Raw genomic sequence first — 19,702 nt, 5'->3', positions numbered from 1 at the left:
TTTTTTTTTTTTTTTTTTTTTTTTTTTTTTTTTTTTTTTTTTTTTTTTTTTCGCTTTCCTTCCCTTCCTTCTTCATTAGCGCCACACTTAGAAAGTTCCCCCAAACTTGCTGGTACCGGTACCTCGGGCAGAGGTACTTGCCTCACTCCGCGCTGTTTGCTCTCTTCGATCTGGTGCCTGCTGAATCTGAAATTCATGACGGTGACATTTGTGCTTGAAATTTAGAGCAAGAGCGAGTCTTTACCGAATCAGTCTTCCTCTGCGCCCCTCCAACTCGCGCACAGTGAGAGACACATCACTCTCCCGCTGTCTCCTGTCAAAGGTCCATTTCAAACGCTGAACCCTCTTACGACTTGCTGTACGCAGGGGTATGGAGCACTTTCTACCTGGAGGCAACAGCAGTGTAAAACCGGCGGCTATCTTGTCCTATCCAGATCACGTCAGCTCATCTCACCTGGATCGGGCCTCAGCCAATCAGCACCCACAGAGTACGAGTATCCGTGCCTTCGTCTCCTTGCCCAGCTGCTCTGAGAGCTCCAGCCTCCCTAATTGCGTACCGCTGCTCGATACCAGGACCTCCATTACAAAGGGTAACCCAGCTGATGCCATCTCCTAACATGAGGTCTTTTCTGTTCAATGGCTTCATGGAAGCGATAGGTTTCTTGTTCCCCCCATCTCAACGTGGCATCCCATCCCATTCCCGTCCTTGCCTGCATGAATGGGGATCAGACCACTCGCCAAAAAAGCTCAACGGACAAGGTCCGCCTGCTCCGATAGGCTGGGAAATCGCATCGGTGAACATCAATTCGAACGACAGGGTCCATGGATCCCAATAGCCACGATGCCTTCAACTTCTCGTTTGATGTGAATACGAATCCTTCTGCTACAGTTGGAGGCCGCGTCCTTGCAATACTACTCTGCAATTCATCCCACACGACAATCTCTCCCCCTCCCTCTTCTCTCGCCGACGGCGTGTAACAGCCTCGACTTTCCTTAATATCTTGGCAAGGGCATCCGAATCCCACCAAAGAGACACGCGGCCGATCGGATCCATCGCCGCGCCGAAAGAGACGGGATCCCCTGCCTTCCAACACCAACGGCCAGGAAAAAACGACCCCCTTGTTGTGGGCAGCACCCAGCGCTTGTAGGTGACAAGCTGTCGGTACAAGTACGAGAAACCGTCTCTCCGAGTCATTTTTCTTCGCGGGACGGGCTGATGTTTTTCTCCCCCCGTTTTACCATCCCAAAAGTTCGAATCCCTGATCCGTATCCCGCACGCGTGTGAGACTCCGTATTCCTTTAGCTGTCGGGTCAGTTTGCCGACCCCTTTAGCAATACCGAGCGTGTAAGCCATGGTGCACCAGCCAAGCGTCGGCAATCAAGCAACTGCCTCTCGTCCTTAACCGCGGCTATGTCCTCTCGTGTCCTCATAGACGAAACATTTCAAAAAAGACAACGGGTAATACTTCATGCTACGCGCCGTATTAAATTACCGCTCCGTCACAGCAAGGGGGCAGAGAGACAAAGGAAAACGTGGGAAAAAAGGGACACGGGAAGTACCTTGAAATTGAAATAAAAAAAGCCCAACAAAGCAGCGCTGGCTGTCATCTCATTGGACAAACGGTAGCAGGCAGGAAATTGACCCAGTTCATCTCAATATAAGGTAAAGCTGCAATGTCTCACCACTACGAAATAAGGCCACGCAGACGCAAAACTTCCTTTCCTAGATGACGACTACTTGCCATGTATTTCCTAACGCTCTTTGTTTCAACCGCTCGCAATCTCGCCCATGTCTCACAAGAAGTCAGAACGCGTAGAAAGCAGTCGTAAAAGCCCCAACCGGTTACGCGCAAAGTGCGAAGCATTCATGGAATCAGCCCAGCGAAACGCCGCCTCCTGGCTCAGCCAGCAACAAAGGGTCGCATCTGCGCCTACAAACAAGCCACAACAACAACGTGTATCAACTCAGCGACAACAAAGCAGCAGTATTATGCATCTTGTCATATGTTGCAAGGCAGGTACCCGTTTTGGACCCAAAGCCCATCAGCCAGATCTTTCTGCCGCCGCCGCCCCCCTTGTTCGCCGAGCCGCATCTTTCTCCCTTGTACGACAGCCTCATTTTCCCTTGCCTTGCCTTGCCCTAACACCTTGAGAAGGCTTCCCACCAAGGGTCCGACGTCTGCATGGGTAAAATGTATCCGTACCGTACCTCGTACGTGGGCAATGCTACTGTTGTAAGCCGCTTCGTATATAGCAAGCGTACCTGGATATCCACCGTTGCCAACGCAACGCAATTTGATGCGCGTTAAGTATGTACCATCACCGCCTCTCCGGGCCCTGACCGGACCAGTATTACGCTCTCGCTCGCTCGCTTCTGTTTCACCGATCTCTCCTGGCTACGTGTTTCCGCCTCCATGGTTCTGCGGGTATAGTGATATCCACTCCCGCGAATCGACTTTTCCGATGCAGCCAAAATCTGCCGCCAAGTCGCAATTTCCAGGCCGAGAGAGAGAGACATGAAGAGAGAGACGCCGCAGATGGACTAGGATAGCTGGCTGCGGCAGGGGAGTCGAGCATCAAGGTCTTTTCGGAAGTGGAAGTGCTCAAGCACCACCTCACAATTGATCGAAGTACGACAGAGCGACTTGTCATCTGCGTTATTGATGTCAACCTCGCATGTGCGAGGAAGACATCTGATTACTTGCCCATATGGAGGTCAATGTGTTGCTCTCAGATATACTCTTAGGTAGTTGACTGTCTCAATTGCAATGTATTGGCTCCTAGGTAAGTTAGTACGTACGTGGGACGAAACCCTTGCTACGCAACATAGTCGTTGTACGACCATTTCCTGTAGAGAGCCCGCCGCGTCAGGCAACATGCCCCGCGATATGTGAGTGAGATGTACATGAATATTACAGACAATTGCCCGCCACGTAGCAGCAAATCGTTTTCTCCTTCCGTAAAACCAAACCCCTTTTTTTACTCCTTCGATCAATCCTCGAGATGAAAGTGTAACCCCGTCTCTCTTGGGCTACTTTTTGCGCAAACATGAAAAATTGCTTCTTTCCTAAACGCCAATGTCTCCTAATTGCAAGAAACGATCCGTCCAGACGAACAGTCCGGGGTAAAAACATCGAATGAGGATGGTGAAATGAGCCAGAGACTTTTCAGCCCTTGCGAAGTGTCAAAACTGCCAATCCAGCGCTGCTCAAACACCAGCAGTGGAAAAGAGAAGCCATGCATCGTCAAAGATGCGGCTCACGCCCAACAGCGCTTCAATAAAGCCATTTGTAAGGAGACCTGGTGCCCTATCCCGATCCCTTGGCTTTGGTGGCAGCCTTCTTCTTATCTCCTCCCTGGGCACTTGGCGGAGGGCTCTGCTGAGAGGAGCCAGTGGCAATGGCCTCGTCCTTGCTCGCCTTGCTCTTCTTGCTCTTCGACTGCACAGGTGTAGTGGCAAAAGCGGCAGAAGGAGGGAGAGGGACGGGTGATTCCTTGGGTCGGGCAGTCAGTGGGATGGTGGGCAGCGGGACTGCAGTCTGTCGAGGTGCGGGCACCGGAGTCTCAGGCTTTGTCTTCTTAGCCGACTTCTTCGCAGTGCTAGGAGTGGCGGCTGAAGCCTTGGAGGGAGTAGCAACAGCTGTAGCTGACGATGGGAGGTTGTTAGAGGAATAGGCCGACGACGACGGGATAGTGGGGGGTGCGATGGGAGTCTGCTTCTTGGGCACGGGGGGGAAATCTGCTCCGAGTTCAGGACTGCTAGCCCTGGCCGTCTTCTGCTTCTTGCTCTTTCCCTTTGCCGACGAAATATCTTCCTTCAGTTGCGCCTCCGCTGCCAAAGCATCGTCTTCGGAGTTGGTGTGCTTTCTCTTGCCCTTGCGATCAGTCTTGGGAGTCTTCGCATCCGCAGCTTTGGGTTCGGGTTCGGCAGCCTTGGGTGTGGCAGCGATATCAGCATCCTTCTTCTTGTCTTTGCTCTCAGACTGTTTGCCATCATCCTTCTTGCTCTTCTTGTCCTTCTTGGCAGGCTTGGGGGTTGCTAGTGCTGCGGGCGCTTCTTCCATCTCAACATCTTCGTCTCCAGAAGCATCGGCTCCAATGTTGCCCATCGGGGTGTTAACACCGAACGGCTGATATCGAGCCTTGAGGCCCTTTGGCTGCGGTCGAGCAGCCCGGCGAGGCGCAGGACCGACAGTAGAAGCGGCTGCGCCTCCGAGGTTGGCAATTCTCTTGATGTGCATTGTCTGAGCAACTTGCTGGCGCGCTAGAGGGGAGTTAGTCAGTCTCAGATTGATACGTTGCGAGCATCTCAGGGAGGCAACTAACCAGGCTGGTAGTTCGAGTCGCTGCTGGAAGGAATCAAGATCTGAATCGAGCTTTTGGTCGAGATAGTGTCAAAGGAGACGCCATAGTCTTGACCATCATGTGAAAAGACGCGATTGCCGAGCTGTGAACGGTCCATGGGGATCTCGATGTTTTCGATCACAGAGACAGGGACGTTGGAAGGCACCGTAAAGTACCAGAATTGCTTGCCCTGCAGGTTCGCCTCGTTGCAGATTCGAGCCACGTCCTGGCCGTTGGCTCCGTCATCTCCCTTGCGAAGCATGAAGTCTGGGGCAATGAAGTTCGGGGTTGCGAGTTGGGTCTCCACCTCACGATCCGAGAGTCCCATCGATTCGTCGGCTTGGGCGTCGCTGTCTTCCGAGTCGGAGGATGACTCTTCAACAGCCTCTTTTGCTGGCTGAGCCTTTGCGGGTGTTGCCTTGGCAGCTTGAGCCTTGGTAGTCTTGGCCTTGGTGGATTGAGCCTTGACAGGCTGAGGCTTTGCAGGTTCAGCCTCGTCATCGCTGGACTCCTCGCTAGAGCTGCTCGAGTCGGCAGCTGCGGCAGCTGCCTTGGCAGTGCCGTTGGTAGCCACAGGTGCGGCAGACGTGGCTGACTGCTTTGCAGCGGATTTGGGTTCTGCTTTGGGTTCTGCGTTGGGTTCTTCTTCGTCGTCAGACTCTTCTTCTCCCTCCTCGCTTTCGTCCTCAGAGCTACTGCTGGACGACTCCTCGACAGCCGCAGCCCGAGGAGCTGCGACAGCTCCGTTGGCCTTTGCCTTGGGTTCATCTTGTTCCGACTCGGACTCGCTGGAGGAATCGCTCGACGACTCGGAGGTGGACGACTCCTTCTTTGCGAGCTGCTCTTGCTTAGCGGCAGCAGCACGCTTGGCAGAAGCGGTGCGCTCAATGTCGCTGTCGGCGATCTCGTCGACCTTGCCGCCGCGTTTGGGGCCAGTCGAAGGCGTTGCGCCATTGGCGCCGAGCTTCTTCAGGAGGTCCGCGCCAGTCTCGCCATCGCTGTCACTGTCGCTCTCGCTGCTGTCGCTGGACTCGTCGCTGTCGCTGTTGTTTCCGAAGACGGCGGCATCGAGGGCGCCGGGCTCGTTCTTGACGGCCGCTGCAGCCGCCTTGGTGATGGGCCGGCGGTTGTACTGGGCGGAGCCGCTGAGGCCCTTCTTGGTGTCTTCGACGTGCTTGTTCAGCGAGTGCACCTTGTACGGCTCTTTGGGCGCCATGGTGAGGGGCTGGCGAGGTGCAATGCGCCGGGTTTGGGGGGCTGGATCGAGGCGGGAAGTTGGGGGAGGATGATGATGATGATGCTCTGAACTTTTTTTCTCGGAAATTTGGAAATTTTGAGATGCTGATGCTGAGCCCCACCAAGACGCGCCCGTAATGGGGAAAGCGCGCTTTGGCGGGACGTGTTTTGGAGGCACCGCGGCTTATCGATTGGTATCGATAAGGCTTTTTCAGAAGCTGCGCCAAATTGGCTGTCACCACAATCTCAATGGGCTTCATGTTGTGTGGTGTCTCTCCATATTTGGATTCTTTCTTTACCCCCGTCATGCTCATCTTCTTATCACTTGTATTCATGAAGCGCTTCAACTTTATTCATGAGACTCTTTCCCCTTAGATACTAATTCTTTGCCCTTTGACACTTCCTTGCTGCGTCTTTTCGCTCTCCCCAGACTCCCTAGACATGTCGTCCAACAAACGCCGTAAACTCGACACTCCAGCTGCTCCTTCATGTAAGCCGGCCAGACAGTTTCTCATTCAAGCCCATTGAACTCTCACAAGGCTTAAGTAATTAACTCGAACCCATTCGTAGCTGCGGTAAGCGCAATCAGTGCACTTGCGGCTCGTCGCCGTCTGGGTGCCGGCACACCAGCCAAGGAGCCCAGCTCATCTCCCGAGCCTGAAGAAGCACCGCCAGCCAGAACAAACTCCTTCAGTGTGCTGCAGACCCTGAAGCGCCAGAATGAACCTCCAAAGTCACCCAAGAAGAATGGAGCAAGGGGGCCTCTCAGTCGTGGCGAGACGAGGACGTCGGCCTTACAAGGTAGCAAGATGAGGTACGCCAGCCTTGCCTCGGTATGGGTGGTAGTCATGGACTTACATAGGAGATTCTCGATACCAACAGCGATCCATCTGCTCAGGATGCCACGTCTTCATCTTCTCGCGTCACGTACTCATCGTTTTTGCCCAACAAAAACAACTGTCGTAATACAGCGAAGGGCACCGTTGCGCTGAAGCTTAGAGACAGCGAGGTACCACCGCCATGGTCCCCCTGAGTTTTGATCCCAATCGGCTAATGCAAAAACCTAGCGATTTATTGTCATTGGAAGCTTTGGGATCAAAGTATTAGCCGGAGAGGCGACCATCTTTGGGGCTTCACTGAAGCCATCGGATTCGATACACTGGGTTCATGCCCCTCACTGCCATGCAATCCCTGTCATCAGAACCTCGGAAAAAGTCAGCCTGGAGCTTCACAGTGATCTGAATGCGGACGGTCTTCGGCGATTAAGCCGTTTATCACCTCTTTTTAGGGGCATATGGGGCGAGTCCAAAGATGGTTCTGCAGAAGCAACCCTTGGAAGGGGCCGAACGTTCCAGATTGTGTGCTCATCGACTCTGGTCTCTCTATGCGACATCCCACAGCTAACAATTCCCAGGTATGCAGCTCTGATGACGCGCCCAAGAAGTGTGTCATACAAGAGCTCTCATCTCCTCCAGCATGGAATAAGAAATTGGCCGACCTCGTGTCAGCAGCCAAGAATGGCCCCCTGACGACTCTCGTGTGCGGCCCCAAGTCGGCTGGGAAATCAACCTTCTCCAAGATGTTGGCAAACCGCCTCTTGACGAGCGACGCAGCGGCGACGACACGAACGGGCACCCACGGCGTGGCCGTTCTCGATTTGGATCCGGGACAGCCAGAATATGCACCTTGTGGGACGCTGTCCCTCGTTCATGTCACTCGTCCCAACCTGAGTGCTGCTTTTACCCACCCAAACCTCGACGATGATGCCTACAAAGTCATCAGATGCCATGCTTTGGCGTCCATGACACCGGCTGCAGCCCCAGAGCACTACTTGGAGTGCGTGCTGGACCTTCTAGACTACTATCGAAGACTGTTGCGCAATTGCCATCTTCTCATCAACACCCCTGGCTGGATTCTGGGCACGGGACAGGACCTGCTGGTTGACATCATCTCTCGAGTCAATCCCCCGGAAGTAATCTACATGTCTGAAGATGGTCCCGCAGACGTAGTAGAAGTCTTGCGCGGTGCGACCAAGAGGACTTTCACCACCCTTCCCTCGCAGCCGTCAGAATTCGCGTCTCGTACTGCTGCTCACCTGAGGGCCATGCAAGCCATGTCATATTTCCACCTGCAGGGCCAGAGCAAGACGAGCGGGGGACTGAGATCAAGCTGGAACTCTTCACCGTTGTCATCGATTCCTCCATTGCAGGTCCGGTATTCTGGCTCTGGCCGAGGAATACTCGGCATTCTGCCATACGACTACCAAACTCCCCCGGAGCTACTTTCAGAGGCAATCAATGGCATGATTCTCGCGGCGGTTGATGTCGAGGACCCCAAAGCATTTCGCAATCTTGCCAGCACTGCGGCGTCACCCGACGAGGACGAGTATTCCGCAATAGAAGGCATGATCTCGAGGACAGCAGAGGGCCTGCCATATATCCCAAACCCCAACGATATTGCCCTCGACCCCTGCTTTTCTCGCACAATCGGCCTCGTGCTCATCCGAGGCATCGACACCGCCACTCAATCGCTGCAGGTCCTGACGCCTATCCCTCTACAAACAATAGAGCAGATACGTTTCCAGGGCCGACAAATTGTGCTCGTTCATGGAAAATTCGACGCGCCGACCTGGGCTTATACGGAAGACCTATACCAGCGCTCCCAGCTGGGGGACGTTAGCGCGGATAAAGCCCTCGAAATAGCGGGCGAGGACCCCAACGATGAGGAAGACGACGACGAAGAGGAAGTCGTAGTCGCCAGTAACGAGGAAGAAGCGGCAGTGGAAAGCGGCGCTCCCCTGGATCCAGGTGCTGGCTCCTCCACGGCCCTGCCTTGGGTCGAAGTGCTACGCGGCAGTCAGAAGCGGCCAGTCGGATCACGCGTGTGGAGAGTGCGGAGAGACCTAGGCCGCAACATCGGCGGCGACTGAGGAACGGGTTATCTAGAGAAGAAATGAGGCCGCGGATGCCAGAAGCAGGAAGTGGAAGAACAAGAGCTGGGCTGCGAAAGTTGACTCATGGATGCCTGGCACCTGGAAGGCCTCTCAAACTGCGAATACTTCGTTTGTAATGGTACGCTGCTTTTGTCTGATGGAAGATGTTCTTGCTTGTCGCCCAGTAGGGGAGTGTTTAATTACGTGACCCATGATGGCTTAAGCCATAAACTTGAAGCGAGAAATCATTGTAATAATGTGTGCTTCGTAAATGGAGCTTTAACGTGACTGTGGTCATGTTTGCCCGGAGACTCTGGGGGAGAGGGCGTCACGTTGGAGCGGTGGCCACTCCGTTGCGAAAGTTGAGTACTGATGGCAAATGTATGATACGCGGCGTAGCAACGAGGTCGTATAGATCTGTACAAGGAGTTGACTTGTTCGAGGCTTGATGGAGCAGTCGGCGCTCCATATTGCTGAGTCCCAGTCAACCGGACGCTGGACTTTTGCGACCAGAGCAGTCATCGGAGGAAAAGGCGAGAAATTGCATGCTGAGTGAAGCAGTCGCCTCTAGGCCACATCTCGGATCGGGCAACAGTCGGCCATAGTTTGGACAGAAGCAATCAAGCCTGAAAAGAGGAGGCGAGTAGGCTTTGTCACTGCGTGAATACAGGAGCTGAGAAAGCACCTGATCTGCTGACGCAGTCTAGATGTACTGCAGCCACTCGTCCCCAAGGCTGGTCAAAGCATGAGCGTCTCAATGGGAGGCATGTATATGCAACCTGGACTGGGAACTTGATCACACCTGTATGATGTGCGGCGGTCATAAGCCATGGCGAGTTGGAATCCTTGCAGCAGACGACTTGGCAGCCCATTGACCTTGTTGTCCAAGATCTTGTTAGGGAGGCCGATTGAGGGTGCCTCAAGGAAGATGACCCTCATTCGTGATGCCAAGGGTAGTACCAGTACGAAGTATTTCACAGCAACTCAAATACCCAGTGGACAGCTAGGATGTCCCCTGCGCCGGGTAGTGATGACCTCGGGATGGGGCGCCCAGTTTGTATTGGAGATTGGGGACCAAGGAACAGTTCAATCTGCCGATTCATAGAAGGCAATCTCGATTTCCAAATCGAGTAGCGAACAAAGACTGTTAGACGCTGCGGCCGACTGCAAGGGTTGCTCTCTGCTGATTGGAGCACAGCAGATGTCTGCATCGGCTGTCAGTCCAGTCTCCTTGTATCTGGCGAGGAACTTTTTAGACGAATGCGGTTCCAGAGGAGGCTTGGAAGAGGCCGAGCCAACTTATCATGACCAGGTCATAAGCGCAGCTGGGCACGGCTTGGGCCTGTAAAGCCAACTTTAAAGCCAACTTGGCAAACAAACGCCCGACTATGAGATACAGCCCCGGTTCGTCTGATGCGATACTGTTCCGCCTCGTGGTAGTCTTTTGCGATGGCATGCCGCAAACTTCGGGGGCTAGCTCCTTGACAGGAACGAGGACTGGAGCGTCGTCGCCGGCAAGGTCGTGCCTGGATCAGATCCACGCGGAGGGATCGAGACTCTAGCATGCCGGATGAGACTCGGCCATGGTCAAGCAGTCGAGACAAGAACAAGATTGGGCTACTGCGGAACCTAGACGGCGCCCTTCATCCGCTCGACAAGAGGAGGACGAGGACAGGCGAGATGGAGGAGGAAAAAAGATTGAGGCGGATGCTTGTTTGTGCAATGACGTTGTTCGACGGCCCGCCCCGGCCATTGATCTCGGGCTGCAGGTGCGATGCAAGGGGGATCCACAGGGGGTCAGAGGAGACTTTCAGGGGGCTGCCGAGCTGGTGGCCGCCGGGGGGGCTACAGTGGGATAAGCGGCCGGGCCCGCGCTGTAGTTTAGCGGATAGAGCCCTGAAGGGTTGGGGTGAGGTTCGATCTGTCCCCGAGGTACAAGCAGCAGACATCGGCATGCGGCTGATGTTCTGCTACACAAGTTCAGGTGCTCAATCACGTTGACGGCATGTTAGGTATCATCACTCACGAAGCTGAAATCTCTTGTACCACGTCTGCGATTACTGTCAGAGTGCATACATGTGCGGTTGTACGGCTGTGCTCAGTACACCTCTGGATGTAGCCGCACAGTTCCGACTTTGACCAGGGCTTACGGTGGATGACAACTAGCGGGATCTCAAGATCCCGAGACGAAACGAAATGCCCCGAGATCTTGTCTTATAATGACACCAAGACAGCTTAGATGCTGCTATACCTATCTGGGGAGGTGCGGATTGCTTATCCCGTATTTCGAAGCAGACTTCGCCCATCGGGCAGCGTCTATTGCTTCCTACACTCTCTGAACGAAGGCGGAGAATGGAGAGGAAGCTCAACTGAGACTCAATTCGGCAGAGCCGGGAGCTGAGATGATCGTGTCCGTATTCGGACAATTACTCTGTACCCAAAGTAATCATCTTCCGTCCCGAGTCCTCAGGCATCATTGACCCCTGTCACATGGATCTGGCTCCAACCGGACTCTTGGCTTCCCACACGGGAAAGGCAGAAACAAGCACAACAAGCGGGGAGGTCCAGGCCAAGGGAGCGATGGCTGGCCCCCTTGTCGATGTGGCAGACACGGGATGCAGCTGAACAGCCGTTGCGACTGTACTGTACGTCTTGAGTCGGCGTTGGGCGTAGCTCCAACGGTCTCGCAGATCTACATGCATAGTGCCTTCGGTGACGCGCCAGTGAGGCGCCAGTGATGCGCCAACAAGAAGCGAGAAAAGGGGGAGGAAGGTGTTCAACAACGACAGGGATCTATCGATGGGGCCAGAGACGCACATGTAAGTACGGCGTCAAGCTCCTTCAGGGAGCGCAGAAAGCTGCGTCCGTGGGGAGGGCCTTCGAGGCGAAGCAACAAGCTCTCGAGACTTGCTGGCGACATAGTGGGCAAAGTCCAATATCTTTGCAAGCAGACGGACGGCTGAACAGCGCCGAGACATGGCTTGATGCAGGGGGGAGGAAACGGTAACCCGGTCAATCTCTCAGCCAGATGATCTGGCTCCCTCAATGCCTTCCTACCCCTTTCGCTCTCTCTTCACTTGGAGTATGGCACTACTCTTCTCAGCTGCTAAGCACTCAGGGAATGTATCTGCACACCTTTACTACCTAATATCCTATCGACTAGGTAGGCACTCGTCCACGTCGGAGGCTTGAGCACAGGCTGGCTTCTCTCATGATCAAAACGAAGTCCCTGCCCGCCTCAACCCGTCCAGCAGCACCTCTCATCTCAGGGACAGCATTCAACTCGTCTCTGTCGGCCATACTGGCTTGGCTCTCCTCGATCTGCTCTTCCTCTTTTTGAGCCTTCCAACAGCAAAGGCTTCGATTGCCCACTAGCACGGCCCCCAACTTTGGGCTTCAGCCTTAACCATCGCCGCTGACACCATCCAGCTCCACCGATCGGTTTGACTGGAGCGCCGTTGGCTGACCGTCAGTTAGCCGTTGTTGGTTGTCCGTTGGTCTCCGGCTTCCGCCTCCGCCTCCCCGTCGCCTTCGACGGCGGTAGCTCCAGCGTCTCCGCTCGACGCGTCTCCGCTCGACCCAACTCCCTCTTCCTCTTTCTTCTCCTCCCCTTTTCTTAGGGGATCCCTAGAGCAACATGACCGCGCAAGAAGTAAGGGTAGATACGGGTGTCCAGGCGCAGGGGACCACGATGACGCAGACGAGGGAGATGGGAACTCAAATGCACTCAGCTTGCTCCGAGTGCAGACGCCGGAAGCAAAAGGTACGTCGGTGGTCGATTCAATGACTTCTTTGCCACTTTTTCTGGGACATTTTGAGCTTTCATAGCCCAAATCCATACATTCCCTGTATCCGGCATGCCATCAGGCTACGTGTTGTTAACGTCTCAATAGTGTAGCCGGTATTGGCCGTGTCGGCACTGCGGCACTCGGCGCGTTGCCAACGATTGCACCTTTCAGTCGGTTCTCGAAATAAAGTCTCCAGAGGAACGCCAGGCTCGGCTTGGCGAGCTCGCGGCGGAGATGGAAGGGGCGAGCTTCTTCTCGCAAGCCTTTAATGAGGAGCTGGACGATAGCAGTGCCAGCACTGTGGACGATCTTGAGGCATTGGGATACTCTAGTGCTCACATTGTCTCGAGCTGCAGCCTTGAGCCGGAGGAACAACGGGTCTGATCGCTACCATGAGAGCAAAGCCGTACAGGGAGGCTAGCACCTCCCCAGATGGAGGCATCGCTCGGCTCATGAGATTCCAGGCAGCCTAGTTACTTGTTACTCTTGGAGAAGGCTCACCCACTAATGAGGTATCCTTCGCAGATGCCCTTGATAATGACTTCCTTAAAAGTGTCAATTCTCGCTGTAAATACCAGTAATCCCACCTTGTTTGGGCAGTGGTTTCAGCAATGGTATCGCTTTACAGGCACTTAGGAGCCTCTTGGACTTCAGTAGACTCACCCCAATCGTCTGTAATTGTTCTCTTCAGGACGTCGACAATAACAACCGTCATGTGCTTAAACAGACCAGACTTTGATCACATGAGCCAACCAGCCGAAGGGCTCCAGAGTTTGGCCGGCCTGGCTTTCTGTCAACGATGCAAGTCATCCGAGAGTACAGGAACGTGGTGGAGGCTTGATTAGCACGACTGCCGCCTCACCTCAAGTTGCGCAATCCTGACGCAAGTCTAGATGGTTGTTCTTGCATCCTACAAGCTCGCAAACGTTAACAACTCCCAAATTTAATGGGGAAATGCCCCTTTTCCCCAGGTTGGCTTCTTAGAAGTAGGGCGGTGATGGCAAGGTGACCATTCAAAGGTATCCAAAAGATATGCTATCTTCGAAACGACCAACTCCTTGAACTCCACGCTTCGTAACTAAAGGATACATACGCTTGCCTCTTTGGATAAAAACACACAATTCCGCTACTGTACCAGATGAGATAGCCTAAGCATGAACTAGATCGTTGGGAGCATCAGGCTTGAACGCTAACGCGCCGCCCCGTAACATATTGAACCACTCGAGATCCAACGAGTTGAGAAATGTGTAGTTCCTGGCTACGCCTGACCCTGTCAGGATAGCCAGCACACGCAGCCCGTAACGGGCGCTCCGTCTCGCGCAAGATAGAAGCAGTTTTGGAGATCCATGAGGCACGTTCGTCGTTGGCTGCACCTAACACTCTCAGGACGACAGGCACACCGACGGTCCTGCCCGCGGCGACCAAGTTAAGGAAACGTTACTGGCTGCACCCGACCCTGTCAGGATAACCAGCATACGCAACTTGGTCCGCTGCGCCTGGGGGGGTCTCGCCCGGTATGTGTTGTGAATCCGCCACCGGCCGGGATGGCTGGGCTGCGGAATCGCTCACGGCGACGAGACTGAGAGGCGTTACTGGCTGCACCCGGCCCTGCCAGGATAACCAGCATACGCAGCGTCGTCCGCCATGCCGATACCTTGGAGGCGAGGCCCCGGATCTTGTATCAAAGTCCGTCGCTGGCTGCACCCGACCCTGTCAGGATAACCAGTACACGGACTCCATACACTTACCTTGTCTATCTATCTTGGCGGGGGCTCGACTTTTGGGGTCCAGAGGTCGCAAAGTAGGCCGTTGGCGTCTCGTCCAAGCGACTTCATAACTATGTGGACCGTAGCCTGCCTCTGCCTCTGCGGGATCTCGTCTTGACGGTGGTCTTGGTGGTGATGCTGTCCTTCGTAGAGGCTATAGTAGAGGCCCTCATACTACCCTTGATAACTTTTATTCTGCGAGAGTCCTTGACATCAATGCTGGCTGATGTCTTCGGCCGGCGGCCGTTTTGGCTTGTTGCAGACAGTTTTCGCGCAGGGTGCTGTACTGAGTGCTTTGGCTCCTGCACGCCTGGCTTGCCGCGCTGATCGAGTTGGAGCAGCTGCGCGTCCTCACCTGAAAGCTGCCGTCGTCTTGCACGCGTGATGCGGAGAGACGATGCTGCGGCCAGGATGCTCCCAGAGCCAGCAGCTGTAGGAGCGTCTTGAGCGTTCTGCTCGGCGTTGGTGGCCCCCGCCGTGCTCACTCTCCTCCGCTTCGATTCTGGCACTTCATATCCCAGCTGAGAACGCCGCAATTCTTCGTCATATTCTTGGAAACCTCTCTTTCTCTTTTGTGATGGTTGTGGCTTCCATTGTGCATCGAGTCGCCTCTTTTTATCCCTAGGCTCTCCTGATTCGCCGGTAGATGATCGCTTGTACAAAGACTCTTCCCCGTCTCGCTTCCTCTTATGACCAGCTGTATTCGAGGATGCCGATAGCTGTGGGTGTTTGTCCGTCCTCCGTTTCTTAGATGGTATCTCGACAGCGTGATCCTCAGCCGGCAGGCGTCTCCGTTTCCGTGTCTGAATCGGTTCGGAGTTCTGTGGTAAAGAGAGGATTGATGGCTCCGTCCCGTTTCCGCTTGCTGGTCTCTCGTGAGATTGCTCAATCGAGGGACGTATGACCGGACCATCCATATCTTGCTGCTCTGCTGCTGGCCCTACGCCATCTTCAGTACTTCTCCAAATATTGGTCGAGGATCGTCCAGTGCCTTGAGGACGATCTCCAGAGGAGGATGGAACCGTCTCGTCGTTTCCACCTCGCGAGACGCCGACGTCTTCTGATAATAAATTTGGCAACTCCTTCCCGCGGGTTTCCCTAAGTTGTCTTTCCCAGAATTCCGGGGGAATCTCAAAGTCCTGATTCTCGTACGTGACGGGTTTATCAAAAAACTCCCGTTCCACTATGTCCATGCCTCGCAAGACTCGCTCTTGATCATATAAGGCTTCTTGGGCTCGGACCTCATCATCGTCATCGATGTCGCTGCTCGGAGATGGTAGTCTTCCCCCCTTCACCTTGAAGTAGTCGTCGATTTCTTGAAGAAGCCACATGTTAAAATGGTTCCTCCACACCAAATAATACTCCCTGTCCGTTTCATCCGGGCGCTGGGGAGGAGGATCGTACGGAACTCGTTCTTTAGGGAGCATTTTCATGAGGGGTTCAAAGATTTCGAAATCATATGGCTCCCTACGGTCATACGGAGCAACGATTTCTGCTGCCGCTCGGACGCGCTCTGCTACCGCTCGGATATCTTCTGCTGTCACTGTGGCCATTCCGTCGACGGTTGATGCTGATACTTCGCGTTGCGACGTTCGTCAAAAGCACAACACAGAGCCAAGTTGGATGAGCTGCTAGTAAGGCATGGGCGCCCATTGCATGTGCTTACGTCACGTGCACTCACATCACGTGTGACGCAGGTGATTCAGGCAATAAATGGCCCGAATTGAAATTCACGCCTTCAAGAGCAGTCGACAGCCGTATCGGCAATTTGGTCGCCGTCATCCTCTGTGGTCGTTGTATCGACCATCACAGGTATCATCATGGCCTTGTCGTCTGCGGAATCGTCTCTTAGCTTTGCAACCTTGACCCCAGAATCCAAAGTGGCTCAAACCCACTTGGCGTCGCTTGTGGCTAAACACCGTTCAGACGCTGTCGGTTCACCAATGGACCTAGTCGTCGCCACTAGACATTTGACGAACATTATCTCATCAGACGACCACGATCCCGCCTCACGGTCGAAATATACAATTATCTTCACATTCGGCAGGAAAGGCCATGGCCGTGATTCAGAGTGGATTGTTGGAAAATTGAATTCCGATAAACATGGAAAACCAATCGACATGCCAATCTCTTCTTCCAGATCGCGCTGCATCAAAGGGCGGAAGCTTTTCGAAGTCTTCATTCACCCCAAGTCAGGGGTCCTGATGATTCGCAATGCAAATGCCAACCACTCCTTATGGTATCTGAACGCCGACAATCAGGGTGATCACGTTGAATTGCGGAATCAGGAGAGATATGTCCTTCATATGTCTACGAACCTACTCCGCATTGGCTCGCTGGACTATGCGTTGCGTTATTCCATCGAGAGTACAAGGGCATTCTTAGCCAGCCGGAAAGTGTATATGCAGAGACAGCTTGGAGATTGGGATGTTCCTAGCTGCTTTGCGATTCAACCACGGCATGATCACATCCGCCTCAGGCATGTGATCCTACACAGTGTTATTGCAAAGGGCGGTACTTGTGTCGTTCGAGCTGGCGTGGACAGGAAGACCGGAAATCCTATTGCATGTAAGACGATGCAATGTTCGCGGGGCAACATTGAAGCTGCAGTCAACGAGATCAGCATTGCTTCAGTCATTGCCGCTCACGCATTGAGTGGCCTTGTACCTCTGCTATTCAAGTCGTGCGGACATGGCCATCCTCTGCCATGTTCCCAAGCCGAGCTTGAGGACATGCACCTGGTCATGCCCTACGCGCCCTTTACCTTCGATACCGCACCGTGGCAGGAGATCCGCCCCTCTGTGAAGCTCGCGCTCTTCCGCCACGCTCTCGAGGGGCTCAAGAACCTTCATGCCGCGGGCATCATGCATAGAGATATCGATCCTAGCAATCTGCTAGTGTTCTCACTGCAGCCTGCCGCCGCCGCCATTGGCGATTTTGGCATGGCCAAGGTGGGCTCTCAGGGTGTTGAGAAGTCTCTTGGGTCTCTCGCCTATCAGGCGCCTGAGGTTGCAACTCGGGAGACCTACACTGAGGCCATTGATATCTTCAGTATGGCTTTATCTATCCTGGCTACATTTGAGGGTTGCATCTGGTCTGGTCCGCTATCTGATCACGAACACTACTCTGCTTTGTTGAACTACCTCACACGCCTGGAAACCCGAATGCCCGCTGGCTTGGCGACCGTTCTCCGCGCCATGCTATCATGGGATCCTTCACATCGGCCGAGCGCTGAGGATGTTTTGACGGATGCAGTTTGGGAGCAGATCGCAGAGCCGGACTCTGTTCGTACGTCTGATCGCCAGTCTGATCGCCAGAGCAGTGAGAAAAGCTCCAGCATGCAGCAGCCGGATGACGACTTGCCTTTACCTGGCTCGGATGCGGGAGACGGCCTAGATCGGAGGCTTCGGTCTCCGATACCAGAGGCTCTACCCCGGTCATCAAGCCCGAACAGCAACACATCCAGCGCCGATGATTTGGATCAGCGGATGAAACGCTCACATGCGCCGCCGCCTTCGTCCGTTGGAAACGACGACGCCGACTCAACGGCTGAGGTGCATGGTCGAGATGATATGAGTGAGCGGATGAATCGTTCAGAGGCTCCATCCCCAGCGTCAGCCGCAAACGGCGAAACTTGAAGATGCAGGCTCTTTATATACTTACTTGTATATGACTTGCACATTGAACAAAGGTCAGTGGCTAGGCACTGGAACTTCACAATCTTTTCAATACGAAGTACCTATTGCCAGGAGCCGAAATGGGTAGAAATCAGCCGTCAGCCTCAGCAGACCAGCGAACACCGGCTGTCGTATGCGTTCCATTTTCTACCCTTTCAAACAATCCCTCGTCTTTTTCATGTTGATTGAAGGCAAGTTGCGTTCCGGTCCTTGAGCTCACCTACGCTACGCCTGTGGCTTTGTATTCCTGGGCAAGTTGGGCTTCAGATCAGTTGATGACTCGAAAGTATGTAATACTCGCCATGTACATGTATGTCGCATCTTACATCTCCTGTCGACTTGTAGAGCTGGAACCTCCGCCACCAGGCATTTAACCAACGCCACTTCAACGGGACGCCCATGATCTTGCCTCACGCTTGAGAGATTCCCTCATCTGCATTCAACAGGAAAGGTCATGGCTGTGATTCAACGTGGGTTGTTGGAAGCCTGTACTCCAAATAAGCGAACAATCGTGAGTGAAGTGGCTCATTCTTCATCTTCAGTGAGAGCAGGTCCTCCCTTCCAACTTCTTCCTTCACTATCTAGCGGCAATTTGACGCAGATGTTGCTTTATCGGCAACTAAGATCCGTTTGGGCTATAGTAAGTAGGCTCCCCTCCTCCTGACTGTCTGTGCAATTCCCGACTTGACATGAATAACAGTCATCCACGTCGACAAAGGGCTCTGTTTTTGTCCAGAATTGTGTCATCAGAATATTCAGGTGCATGTCTCTGACGTGGTAAATCATGGCATTAGCTATTTGTTGTTCCTAACATTGTAGCTAGATTTGTAGCCAGAACAAAATCATTGCCATCTATGCAGAAGCGTTGGCAGCGTCTTGTAATAATGATAGTCTTCTATAGAAACATAACTTGCAATAATCACAAAGTGCGAGCTGTCGCTAACCTGGAAATGCAAAATTCAATTGAAATTGTAGGTAAGAATACCTGTCAACACACCAACCAGGCCAATGACAGCACCAAACACTCCTAGCCCAGTATCCAAGCTCTTCCACGAAATACCTGCCACGACTCCACAGACGATAGAAAAGACGAGGGCCAGCAAAACAAACGCCGAGAGCATGAGCTTGTCGAGCTCCAAGCGTATTAGCAACACGTCTCTGGCACGGAGAGTCCCAGGCGCCTCGACTACAGCTGTGAAGCGACGATACGAGGTAACAAAGTCGCAATCAGCCGGGAGTTCTCTTGGGTTGTGCAAAGCCCTTGTCAGAACGTGGCAGCGATACTCGGCTCCGATGTCAACCGTGCAGGGGAGGTCTTGGGAGATAGCCTCGATTGGTACCTGGGAAGAAATTTAGTCTCTATCGAACTCAAGATGAGAGGATAGCACGCAGATCAGTTAGGATCATGTCAACATACTGGGCACATCGTTGCGTTGTAGACTACCGACGATAGGAACGGGACGACCTTCATGAACTTGTTCTTCCACCATCCGCAAGAGGTGCCAAGAGTCTTCTTGAGTTTGTGTATGACATCAATCCCCTCGTCAGAGGATCGAAGTGGAATATGGTAGAGAAGGTTTTCACCGTGGCTGAGCACGACGACACGGAAGTCGATCCATGTTGCATCAAGTCGAGACTCCCATTCAGCGTCCCGTGATATAGACATGATATAGACAGAGCACTTGACGCTGACCCTGAGGCATTGGGGGTTGCCTTTGAAAGACAATAGAGCTAGAAGAGACTGAGAGTATACGGAGTAGGTGCGGGTGCCGCCTGTTTATATGCTCCATGTTTTTTGAATGATATGGAGATTCCTTGGAGGCGGCTGAAGAAACTTTGAGTTGGCAACGGCGGTGAGCACGCCTGTATTGATGTGTGCGGTTTCTGATACATGTAATCTCTTAACACGTCAAAGAGCTTCGACGGGAAATGGGAAGACTTGGGAGTTACAAGGTACTT

General features: G+C 53.6%; 6 protein-coding genes across 6 annotated transcripts; 3 read left to right on the top strand and 3 right to left on the bottom strand.

Annotated features, from left to right (window-relative positions):
- Positions 1-3,308: 3,308 nt before the first annotated feature.
- CCMA1212_000364 (uncharacterized protein) lies at positions 3,309-5,560 on the bottom strand (the record flags this gene model as incomplete). Its single annotated transcript, XM_073697835.1, has 2 exons — positions 3,309-4,264; positions 4,327-5,560. 2 exons carry the CDS (start codon positions 5,558-5,560, stop codon positions 3,309-3,311), a joined length of 2,190 nt encoding a protein of 729 aa, XP_073563602.1.
- A 461-nt stretch (positions 5,561-6,021) lies between these two features.
- On the top strand, positions 6,022-8,509 carry CCMA1212_000363 (Polynucleotide 5'-hydroxyl-kinase GRC3; the record flags this gene model as incomplete). The annotated part of the gene is made up of 5 exons (XM_073697834.1): positions 6,022-6,070; positions 6,151-6,413; positions 6,443-6,589; positions 6,648-6,938; positions 6,995-8,509. 5 exons carry the CDS (start codon positions 6,022-6,024, stop codon positions 8,507-8,509), a joined length of 2,265 nt encoding a protein of 754 aa, XP_073563607.1.
- A 3,540-nt stretch (positions 8,510-12,049) lies between these two features.
- CCMA1212_000362 (uncharacterized protein) lies at positions 12,050-12,684 on the top strand (the record flags this gene model as incomplete). Its single annotated transcript, XM_073697833.1, has 2 exons — positions 12,050-12,275; positions 12,406-12,684. Exons 1-2 carry the CDS (start codon positions 12,150-12,152, stop codon positions 12,682-12,684), a joined length of 405 nt encoding a protein of 134 aa, XP_073563608.1. The 5' UTR covers positions 12,050-12,149.
- A 1,453-nt stretch (positions 12,685-14,137) lies between these two features.
- Positions 14,138-15,619, bottom strand: CCMA1212_000361 (uncharacterized protein; the record flags this gene model as incomplete). Its single annotated transcript, XM_073697832.1, has 1 exon — positions 14,138-15,619. One exon carries the CDS (start codon positions 15,617-15,619, stop codon positions 14,138-14,140), a length of 1,482 nt encoding a protein of 493 aa, XP_073563605.1.
- Positions 15,620-15,886: 267 nt separating this feature from the next.
- On the top strand, positions 15,887-17,704 carry CCMA1212_000360 (Serine/threonine-protein kinase STE20; the record flags this gene model as incomplete). Its single annotated transcript, XM_073697831.1, has 1 exon — positions 15,887-17,704. The coding sequence occupies one exon, from the start codon at positions 15,887-15,889 to the stop codon at positions 17,702-17,704; it is 1,818 nt and encodes a 605-aa protein (XP_073563606.1).
- An 881-nt stretch (positions 17,705-18,585) lies between these two features.
- On the bottom strand, positions 18,586-19,437 carry CCMA1212_000359 (uncharacterized protein; the record flags this gene model as incomplete). Its single annotated transcript, XM_073697830.1, has 3 exons — positions 19,161-19,437; positions 18,745-19,083; positions 18,586-18,687 (listed from the first exon to the last, which is right to left on the bottom strand). Exons 1-3 carry the CDS (start codon positions 19,407-19,409, stop codon positions 18,586-18,588), a joined length of 690 nt encoding a protein of 229 aa, XP_073562947.1. The 5' UTR covers positions 19,410-19,437.
- Positions 19,438-19,702: the final 265 nt, after the last annotated feature.

Source organism: Trichoderma ghanense (genome assembly GCF_004382785.1).
Source record: "Trichoderma ghanense strain CCMA-1212 chromosome Unknown scaffold_0, whole genome shotgun sequence".
Lineage (NCBI taxonomy): Eukaryota > Fungi > Ascomycota > Sordariomycetes > Hypocreales > Hypocreaceae > Trichoderma > Trichoderma ghanense.
The sequence above is the reverse complement of the archived record's forward strand: the minus strand, read 5'-3'. Positions and strand labels throughout refer to the sequence as shown.